Raw genomic sequence first — 10609 nt, forward strand, 5'->3', positions numbered from 1 at the left:
AACGATTCGTCGTGTGTGTCGTCGCATATCTCCAGCACATGATGCTGAATCCAACCCCTCCTAGCAACCAGTAAAACAAACCACATTCTGCTCAAGAGATAGCGTTGTGTAAACAAATTTCCAATTTGAAAGTTATAAATCAAATGCTGTGTGTAACATGTATTTTTGTCATCTTTGTTAGGCTATCCAGTCCCGCATTATTATATCGATAAAATAAAAACTTAAGTGATGTAACGTTAGTTAATCAACAGATATGTTGCAACTCAAAAAACCTATACAAGTTGGTTCAACACAAAGAAACAAAAATCTGCAAGCAAACAGACATCTTAAAGACATGTTCACTGGCATCTACAATACTAACACCTTTGCTTTTCTATACTGTATTAATTAATTGGACAGGCAAAACAAAATTCGAAGACAACTGGAAAAACATTGACAATTTCATAAAATTGACAGGTTTAAACATATGTATAACCTTTAAAGCATTCAGTTATTTTCCCCTTTATTAAAAACCTTCACAGTAAAAGGAAATTAATTGTACTTTTTTAACTATTTAAAATTAAGTAAACACAAATAATAATAAATAATAATAATAATAATATGACAATTGATTCTCGAAAGCAAAACGTTCCCATGAAAACTACATTTCCCATTAGTTAATGTTGTTCCTGCGTAGGAACTATGTGCCCTTGGCAGTTGTTGCTGAGGGGATGCTTTAACCAGGACACAAAACCGGACTAGGTAAATATCTGATACCGTTTCCTTCTTAAAATAATTATTTATTCCTTGTCTCTTCTTTGATTTCGGTCATTATTTGTCTGCCGTATAAAACAAACCGACTTTAGCGTTATATAATGTGTGTTAAACGAATAGCTGTATAACTATCACTGCTTGCTGATCCAGTAGTGAGTGCGATCAAAACCTTGCACGCTCGACTTCAGATCAATATTAGGCCCTGAAGCTGCGGTGGTGTCTCATTAAAATAATATTGCAGTGTTCCTTGCATGTATTCAAAATAAACTAAGCGTACGAAGTCACTGACCTTTCTAACCCAAATTGCATTATATGTGTCGTTTTTATTTTGTTTTGATGTTTATTGTTATTACAATACTACTTGATACGTGATGGTATTTTTTTATTTATTTTTTATTTTTTTAATCATGCACATTCCACGCTGACAGTGGAAGTGTTGATAAACCATGGTTTGAGTTAGATTAATATTTAAGATTAATAATAGAGTAATATTTTTTTCTGTTCTCTGTGTGTTCCTAGCACCATTTCTATGGTGTATATGCATAATACTGGCTATCATACTGGCACTTTAAAAATTTTAATAGCACACAATCAAAGAAATAGGTACGTCTGGATCTGGAATTTAATACTTTCAGTGTTCAAATCCAGCACTAGGGGGCAGTGTTTACCTTTTCGTGCAGAATCTGTCATCATTGCTCAGACCAAAATCCACTTAATAGACCCGGACCATAAATTACATTGTGCTTCACATTTCAAATTAAGATTTAAATGCATTAGTTATGCATAAATTTATGATGTGTGCAATGATTTTTTTATTATTATTATCACGATTTTTTATCCTCTGTCTCTGAATCTCTGAACAGAATCTCCTGCTGATGACTTCATGAACTACCTACAGATTTTATCGTGATTAAATAAACAGCATTTTGGTGAGTTTTGATGGATTAAATATATTGATAAATGTGGTGATCAGTACATAAATAACTCCAAAGTCTGCATGTGTTGTGTAGGTTCTGCCATGGCAGATGGTGTGGACCTCAGCCGAAAGTTTGTGTCAGAGTCTGAACTAGACGAGCTAAGGAAAAAAAGACAGGAAGAATGGGACAAGGTCCGCAAGCCAGATGACCCGGAGGGTGAGACGTTCATTTCATCAGCACCAATCAGACAAATTAACAAGAGGCTTCAAGGAGTTGTTCACTTTCAAATAAAAATTTCCTGATAATTTCCTGACCCCCATGTCATCCAAGATGTCCATGTCTTTCTTTCTTCAGTCAAAAAGAAATTAAGGTTTTTGGGAAAAATATTCCAGGATTTATCTCCATATAATGGACTTCAATGGCAACCAACGGTTTGAAGGTTCAAATGTAAGTCTCAATGCAGCTTCAAAGGCTCGACACGATCCCAGCCGGGAAATAATGGTCTTATCTAGCAAAACGATTGGTCATTTTCTAAAAAAAAGAAGAAAAAAAAGGTACTTTTTAACCACAAATGCCCGCCTTGTACTATCTCTGAGATAAACCACGCATTACGTTGGAAAGGTCACGCGTGACATAGTTAAACATCCAGGATATGCACACGTAAGGACCATTTTAAACAATAAACTGATACAAATACATATAAATATGTGTCATTCAACATACAATAACTTTGAACGGTCCTCATACTCCAAACTTGTAAACACTGGGTCGGTACTTCCGACTACGTCACGCGTGACCTTTCCAACGTGATGGCGTAATGCGTGGTGCATCTCAGAGATGGTACAAGACGGGCATTTGTGGTTAAAAAGTATATCATTTTAAATTTTTTTAGAAAATGACCAATCGATTGCTAGATAAGACCCTTATTTCTCGACTGGGATCGTGTCGAGCCTTTGAAGCTGCACTGAGACTGACATTTGGACCTTCAAACCATTGGTTGCCATTGAAGTCCATTATATGGAGAAAAATCCTGGAATGTTTTCCTCAAAAACCTTAAAGGGATAGTTCGCCCAAAAATGAAAATTCTGTCATCATTGACTCACCCTCAAGTTGTTTCAAACCTGTATGAATTTCTTTTTTCTGCTGAACACAAAAGATGATATTTTGAAAAATGTCAGTAACCAAACGGTAACCCATTGAATTTTTTTTTCCTACTATGGAAGTCAGTGGGGTCCATCAACTGTTTGGTTACCGACATTTTTCAAAATATCTTCTTTTGTGTTCAGCAGAAAAAAAGAAATTCATACAGGTTTGAATCAACTTGAGGGTGAGTCAATGATGACAGAATTTTCATTTTTGGGCGAATTATCCCTTTAATTCAGGAAATTTCTAATTGAAAGTGAACAACTCCTTTAATGATAAGCATTAATTCTCCCAGATGCATTTGCAAGTTTTGACTGTTCATTCTCACTGCACCACAGAGGCCCCTGAGGAGGCGTACGACCCTCGATCTCTCTTCGAAAGGCTACAAGAGCAGAAAGACAAGAAACAGGAAGAATATGAGGAGCAGTTCAAATTCAGTAAGTGCTCATGCTGCTTTCCTCCCATACACATCATCTATCAAAAACACGCGTCGCACGGTCTCAGGTGGCTTGCCTCTCCCATCTGTATTTGACCTCATTTTGGGGTTTATCTGTCACCGTTTGTGCAAAAACATGCGTGTGCTTGCATACCCATGCGCATGTCGGTGGGTGTCTGTGAGTGTGAACAGATGGGAGTGATGGAGATCAAGAGCAGGTCTGTTCTTGCGGGTGCTGATGGGAGACTGGCATGATCTTAGCATCTCGGCTTCATCTCCGTATCCCTGGTGACAAACCCACTCTCGGTCTCCCTAGCGACCATTGCTGCTCCTATTGCCGTTGATTCCAAGGGTGTTCTTGATCTGCTAGCATGGTGGTCATATTCACAGACAATAGAACTGTTCATGATTGAGAAAAAATATCATTTTCATGACGCTCGGTTCCTCAAAATGAACCGTTCATGGAGTCTTTTTAATTCTATTGTTGTGTTTCTCCACAGAGAACATGGTTAAAGGCCTGGATGAAGATGAGTCCAGCTTTCTCGACGAAGTCTCTCGGAAGCAGTCTCTAATAGAGAAACACAGACGGGACGAGGAAGCTAAAGAGATAAAAGAATACAGGATATCCTTTTGCACCTTAAAGCACGTGCGCTCTTGAAAGAAATTGACAGGGAGTTTTGCTTTCTGCCTGAGTCTGTCTCTATGTTCACCTTCGTTAAGCTGATGTTAGAAGCTTCAGCTGTCAAGCGCAATGATGGCTGGCTGGTGAAAAGTAAAAAAAGAGTTCTTGTACCTTGTTAGTGTGTATGTTCTCAAACGAGACAGCCCCAAGAGGAACCTGACGCACTGACAGAAATCCATGCTGGCTTGGCAAATGGATTAGAGGTTTGGAAAACAGACAGTCTCCGTGTGTTCAGTTTCAAGCAGTTAACTTTGTTTTACAGATGGACGTTTTTGGACTCTGATACCTTGTCATGCAAAACCTTTCACATAAAGAACTTTTACTTGATAAAGAAATAGAAATACTTCATACGGAATGGTCGCTAATTTATAATTTCGAGAAGAGGTCTGAAATTAACTTCTTTAACTTGACAAAGCGTCTAAAAATAGACCAAATGCTGAAAAAGTAGCGAAATACGCCATAAACAGGCGTAATTTTCACCACTTTTTTCCAGCACCGATATTGTTCCCACCACTTTTTGAAACATCTCGCGGCACGGATGTAATTAATACAAATGAAACATCTCCAGTTGATTAGAAATTCTTTCATTTGTGTAAAATAAGATGCGATCTGGTGCATACTGAGTGCTCGTTGCAGCTGTTATCAGTGATTTCTGATATTCTGAAATATACACTCCTGTCCCACCCACTTTTTAAAGCAAAGTTGACACAAAGTTGGTTGTAAAGACCTGTTCACACTAAGAATGAAAACTATATTAGCGTCCACACAAACACACGATAGCTGTCTGTTTATTATGAGCGTGCGCTGCAGTTATAAAATCTGTCATTTTAAATTCTCGAGATCTTTAAAGTCGACACGAAATGGAAGTTGCGTTTGTCTTTTCTTTCCTATTGTGACACATATTCAAGATCTTCTCAAACAAGAAAAAATGTAGGGTGGGACTTGATTTTGAATTGATTACATCTTTGTGGTTAACTATGCTGCGATTTCATGTGAGTGACAGTCTTGTGGTCTTAACAATGGCTGCCGTGTGCGCTTGTCCGTTAAATCTATGAGACTTTAGGGTCGCGGCGGTGTCCCATTTGTCATTTTAGGTTTCAGAAGGGTGTTCGCGAGCATCCCCTTTGCGGCCGTTATGCGCCCCCTATGTGCACTTTTGCCGAGCCCGCACTGAAGCGAGCTCTGCAGCAGACTTCTTCAACAAATACTGCAATATTCCATAAAAAAATCGTTCTAAATTGCCATTCACACAGGACAATAACTATAAAGTTTTAATAATCGTTTGAATCTATCTATGAGAATAGGGAAGTCCACTCTTAAGGTCAAGGAAGAACCATAGTTGGAACCAATTTCAGAACGATTTTTCCAACTGATGAATGGTAAAAACAATGACAGCCAATCAGAATCCACCCGACTTTAACGAACTCGAGCATGGTGTACTGTATACGGTAGGGTGTGTTTGTTTGGGTCTCGACTTCAAATATCCAGTGTTTCTCAGAAATCACTTACTGCATCTTTTCATAGTCTTTAGTTTGAAGTTTGAACAAGTCCTAAGGTCAAAGGTCAAGTCCATTTTTTCAGTTTCCCGCATCCAGCAGTGGAAACCGCAGCACGCTGCTTTATCTCTTCAACGCCACAGAAAGAAAACATTTTACCAGCAGGGTGTTGCAGAAATGAAGGTTAACTTACCGTCACATATACCCTGAACTCACGGTTGGTTAACCCAAAGCTTGCTCACTCGAGGTATACAGGTTCCAAAAACATTTTGTATAACTTAAATTTAAACACATTTTAATTTTTTTTATTTGATTTATAATTAAAAATCACATAAACTAAATGGTCCGTTCCCTTGTTCCATTAAGATTTATACTAAATGTTTTATTAAGATCTTTTTTTTTTTTTACTAATTTAAAATTCATAAATCATAATATGTAATGATTATTCAATTCAATTAGATGGAAATTTACTATTAATTGAAAAGCTTAAATCTTTAAAAAAGGCTCAAAACATTTTTTTGAGTGTACGTACGTACAATGACTCCCGAACAAACGACTCTTTTGAGCTGTTTCTTTGAATGAACAGATAGAAAATGGTTTGAATCATTTTAAATGAATCCTATGCAGGGCTGAATCATGTTGTGTGTGTGTGTGTGTGTGTTTGGTGTGTAACAATGAATTATGAATTACAGCAGATTGTTCCACATTAGCACAATTTTGTTGTGTTAATCTATCGAAATCATCCAAATCATATATCATACAATTGATTTCTCATCATGTAACATCTAATACGATCAGCTTTTCTCTTCTGCCAATCAGGTATGCCTGTAGATAGAAGGTTGGAGGATGCGTTGTCGTGGCAACTGAAACCTTTCTCGGGGCTTGATAACTGCATCTAAAAGCACTGCTGAGAACCATGATCTGTAGAATAATACAGTAATGTGCCCTAATTCTACTGAATTTGCCTCCTGTGGAGGCACCAAATTATCTTACCTGTAAGTGTGTCAACTTTTTAGGCCATCTGTATGCACTTAGCGAAAAAAGGAAGTAGGTTTGATTGACGTGGTGGCTTCTGTGGTGGCTTTTTTGAGCGGTTGCCCTCTTTATCCTAACTTCCTCATCTGTCTGTGGGTTTAGTTCTGTTTGTGTGCTGTTAAAGTGGAGCTCTCCAAGAAGTTCATTTAGGTTTATGAGAACGTTTCAGTATAAAATGAAAAACTGCATTTGTCTAGCGGCTTACCACAATAGCAGGGTCGGAAAGTATGGCTGTCATGTTGCTGTGAAGTTTTCTCACAGTTTAATTACACCATGTGCATGTCAGTGATTTTTCCTTAACTAGTGAACCTCACAGCGCTCTGCAGAAGCTGGCAGCCACCGATAGCCAGAAGAAGGAGCCAGAGAAAAAGGCAGGACCCAAACCCTCAGAGACCCACAGAACTAGTCACCTGTCTCAGGCCCACCTGCTGGCTGGGGCAGTGAAACGACGCAGGTACCTCAACATCTATTCAGTTATTATATTTAGGCCTGGTTTCACTGACAGGGCTTAGATTAAGCCAGGACTAGGCCTCAGTTAAAGCTGCAGTCCGTAGTTTTTCCTCTTTGTCGCCATCTCTGTTCGAAATCTGCAATTGCAGTTATTCGCGGAATTATCAACTTTACGTGGGTTGTGCCTCGGCACGGCACAGCGCGGGTGAATCCAATGTTTTGAGGAGAATGTGCGGCTGTCAGTCACCGCGCCGGTGTGGATACTGTCATTCGCAATCACAGATGACCAACATAAAAATTTTCACCGGGAAATGTCATATGAACAAGTAAATAACATCCACTTTTGTTCTGACGAACTAAGGGGAAAAAAAGCATTGCAGTAAATCGCGCTGATTAAATCTAACGATCGCTTATCATATCACGTCAAACCGTGCAAATTAGACTTTGTTCTCAAATTGTTAATGTTTACAACATCAGCATTGCGTGACTACATTTAATGTGTATTAGGGCTACCTGTAGTTCAGTTTCCATTTCTGTGCAGTCTAATTTCTAATTGTCATACCAACAAATTAATGTTCCTTAGAACTGGTACTCTTTGAAATACAAACACACGTATCTGTAATTAGATGCATATTTATCCTTGTTTTCGCATGGGCCCGGTTGCAGTCTCTTTTTTTGCATTTTACAACAGGTGAATCTCCAGTTGTCACTGGTGATTGTCGTTTGAACCTTTCTGGATCTGCCATCAAATTGCTAAGTTTAATTATATCAAGTGCTGTGAGAAAAGGCTATAAATCTCCACCTCCAGCACCCTCACACTCATAGCCTCCTAGCCGAGACTCCTTCTTTATGTGTACAGATGTGACGTAAAGACGTGCTCGAATTTCCCGCGGAAATCCACCAGTACCACTGGAATTAAAAACATTATTACAAGCTTACCGTTTTGAATCGAGCTAAGGCAAGCAGAGAGTTTTGAACACTTGCTGGTTATGTACTTGCTCAAATTTATTTTGGATAATTTTTAACCCAAAAAAGTTACGGACTGGAGCTTTAAATTAGAACATTTAAGTAGCTTTTATAAAACTACCGTAGAAAAAAAACATTACTGGTGTGCATCTTGAGACAAAACAATGGCATTGACAAATTTTAATACAAGTCAGTGTAAGTTGCTTTCAGTTTAAACAGCTCAAACATGCATTTTAGTCTAGGACTATAGGCTTAAGCTTTGTCTGTGAAATAGAGCGTTAATGTATTTTAAACATGTAGAAATCTGAGACTGCATATTCTTTATGTATAATGATTTGTAATTCATTTTTGTCTTTGTACAGCTCATCTCAGTCCTCAGAAGGGAGTAAAAAGCAGAAAGTAGAGGAGACGGTAGCCGGCAATGGCAGTCAGACAGGTGAGCTTTGTAGTGTAATGCTGCCTTCACTTAATGTAATTATGTAAAGTGATTTTCAGATCATTATTGGATCTGTAATAATGTGGCACACTGTTTTAATTGCTAAAAATGCACCAAATCATTATAGTGGATATATTTTTTAGAAGTTTAATACCTTAAACTTAAAAAGACAGTGCTCTCTTTTATGGCAGAAAATAATTTGGATGACTCATTTAGTTAAAAAAACAACACCATGTACACTAGAACACTAGTTTTGGGTCAGTTTTTAGGAAATCACACTTTTATTTTTCAGCAATGATGCATTAAATTGATCAAAAGCAACAGTAAAGACTTTTACATTGTTCAATTTATTAAAGAATCCTAGAAAAAAAAAATTATCTTAGTTTTCACAAAAATATTTAGCAGCAAAACTGTTTTCAACTTTGATAATAATAAGAAATGTTGTTCACACTTTAGTTTAGGGTCCAATTCTAACTATTAACTAACTATTAACTATGACTTTTGCCTCAATAAACTCATTACTAGTTATTAATAGTTAGTAAGGTAGTATAGTTTAGGTATTGGTTAGGATTAAGGGATTTAGAATATGGTCATGCAAAATAAGGCATTAATATGTGCTTTATAAGTACTAATAAACAGCCAATATCCTGGTAATATGCAGGCTAATAAGCGACTAGTTAATAGTGAGAATCGGACCCTAAACTAAAGTGTTACAGAAATGTTTCTTGAGCATCCAAATCAGCATATTAAAATGATTTCTGAAGGATCATGTGTTCATGTAAACTGGAATAATGATGCTGAAAATTCAGCTTTACCATCACATGAATATATTTAAAATATATTAAACTAAAATTTTTAAATGTAATAATATGTCACAATAGACATTCATTGTAAGTGCATTTGTCAAAAAAAAAATTCAACTGACAAAAAATTCTGTGGCATTCGACAGCGCTTGTATTTTACCTGGAATATATTTTTTTAAATAATGTAAATGTAAGCGTTTTGTAATATTTACTGCTAGAAATCAGGAGAAACATCATATTGATTCACCTTCCCGTATTAACCTGCCACGTCAGATGTCAAATGCATCAGAGAATGCGTGCGCTCTATGTGCGTGTATTGTTTTGTGTTCTCAGAGCAGGAGGCGGTCGAGCCCAAATCCCCCGGCTTGGACGTGATCCGCTCGGGCGTTCTCCACCTGCCCTCCGCCGCTGTATGCGTGGGCATCCTGCCAGGGCTCGGCGCTTACTCCGGCAGCAGTGATTCCGAGTCCAGCAGCGACAGCGAAGGTAGCGAGATTGAGATTGGCTCCATAAAACGCCACAGGCTCTTCAGATAGACACACTGACAGAACACACTCACTCACTATCACCTGTGCTGCCCTAGGCTTGGGTGCCGCCCCTTTGCCTTCTCAGCGGCGCGATTTAGCTAGATCGTCTAAAACGATTTAGCTCTAGGTATCCGTTATTTCAGTGTTGGATAAGGCTGTTTAGTACACTTGCTTGATGTTTATTAAAGGCTGTAATGTTAACTTCTATTGTGGTTGTTGATGTCTTGTGCTTTCAAAACATGACACTTCCCCCATCCTCCTCATATTACGTTCTATACAGTTTAAACCCCTGGCAGCTTAACCTGGTGACGCACCTTCCCATCTACCCACCCTTGCGGTTTCTGCAGAGCTCTAGTGGACAAGGGGACACTGACAGCTGTGGATCAAGAAGACATGAAACATTTAGTCCAAATCTCTGACCATCACAGGACAAAGCAGACATATTACGGGCTTGTTTGAAGATGTTTTAAAGTCCTAGTTGAATTTTACATTTGTTTGATGTTTCTTTTCTTTTTTTTTAAGACAAAATGCTGCAATGCTAAGAATGCTGGAATTTTCAAGAACTGTGCCCTATAAGGACGTGAATCTGTGTTTGACTGTTCACTTGGAAATAACCAGTGATGACAGAATGGAAAATAAATGTGTTTCTCACGTTTTTGGGCTTTTTTCTCTCTTTTTTTCTTATCAACATAAAACCGCATTCGCGACCCATTTTAGTTCTGTAATAATGTGAGTTTCTGAGTGAAACTGAATATTCAGTGAGGAAAAATTAATGGATTGTGAAAAATTTCCATACGAGAATTGAGCCAGACTTTAATGCATTTGTAGTTAATTTGGGAGAATTACTCCTGCTTGAAATGCTGTGAGAGGCTTTTTAGGAGGTTTTTTGAGGGGGAAGGTTAATTCGCCCCCGGAAGCATTTCAGTGTTTCAATTATTTACTTAAGTAAAATTAACCTTTTTTAA

General features: G+C 38.0%; 1 protein-coding gene across 1 annotated transcript; it reads left to right on the plus strand.

Moving 5' to 3' along the window:
- The first annotated feature begins 654 nt into the window (after nt 1-654).
- Nucleotides 655-10293, plus strand: psme3ip1 (proteasome activator subunit 3 interacting protein 1). Its single transcript, XM_084125098.1, has 8 exons — nt 655-741; nt 1617-1682; nt 1764-1886; nt 3152-3250; nt 3750-3873; nt 6779-6916; nt 8241-8314; nt 9451-10293. The coding sequence occupies exons 3-8, from the start codon at nt 1772-1774 to the stop codon at nt 9651-9653; spliced, it is 753 nt and encodes a 250-aa protein (XP_083981224.1). The 5' UTR covers nt 655-741; nt 1617-1682; nt 1764-1771; the 3' UTR covers nt 9654-10293.
- The last annotated feature ends 316 nt before the right edge of the window (nt 10294-10609 follow it).

This window comes from Abramis brama (assembly GCF_963993115.1).
Source record: "Abramis brama genome assembly, chromosome: 9".
Lineage (NCBI taxonomy): Eukaryota > Metazoa > Chordata > Actinopteri > Cypriniformes > Leuciscidae > Abramis > Abramis brama.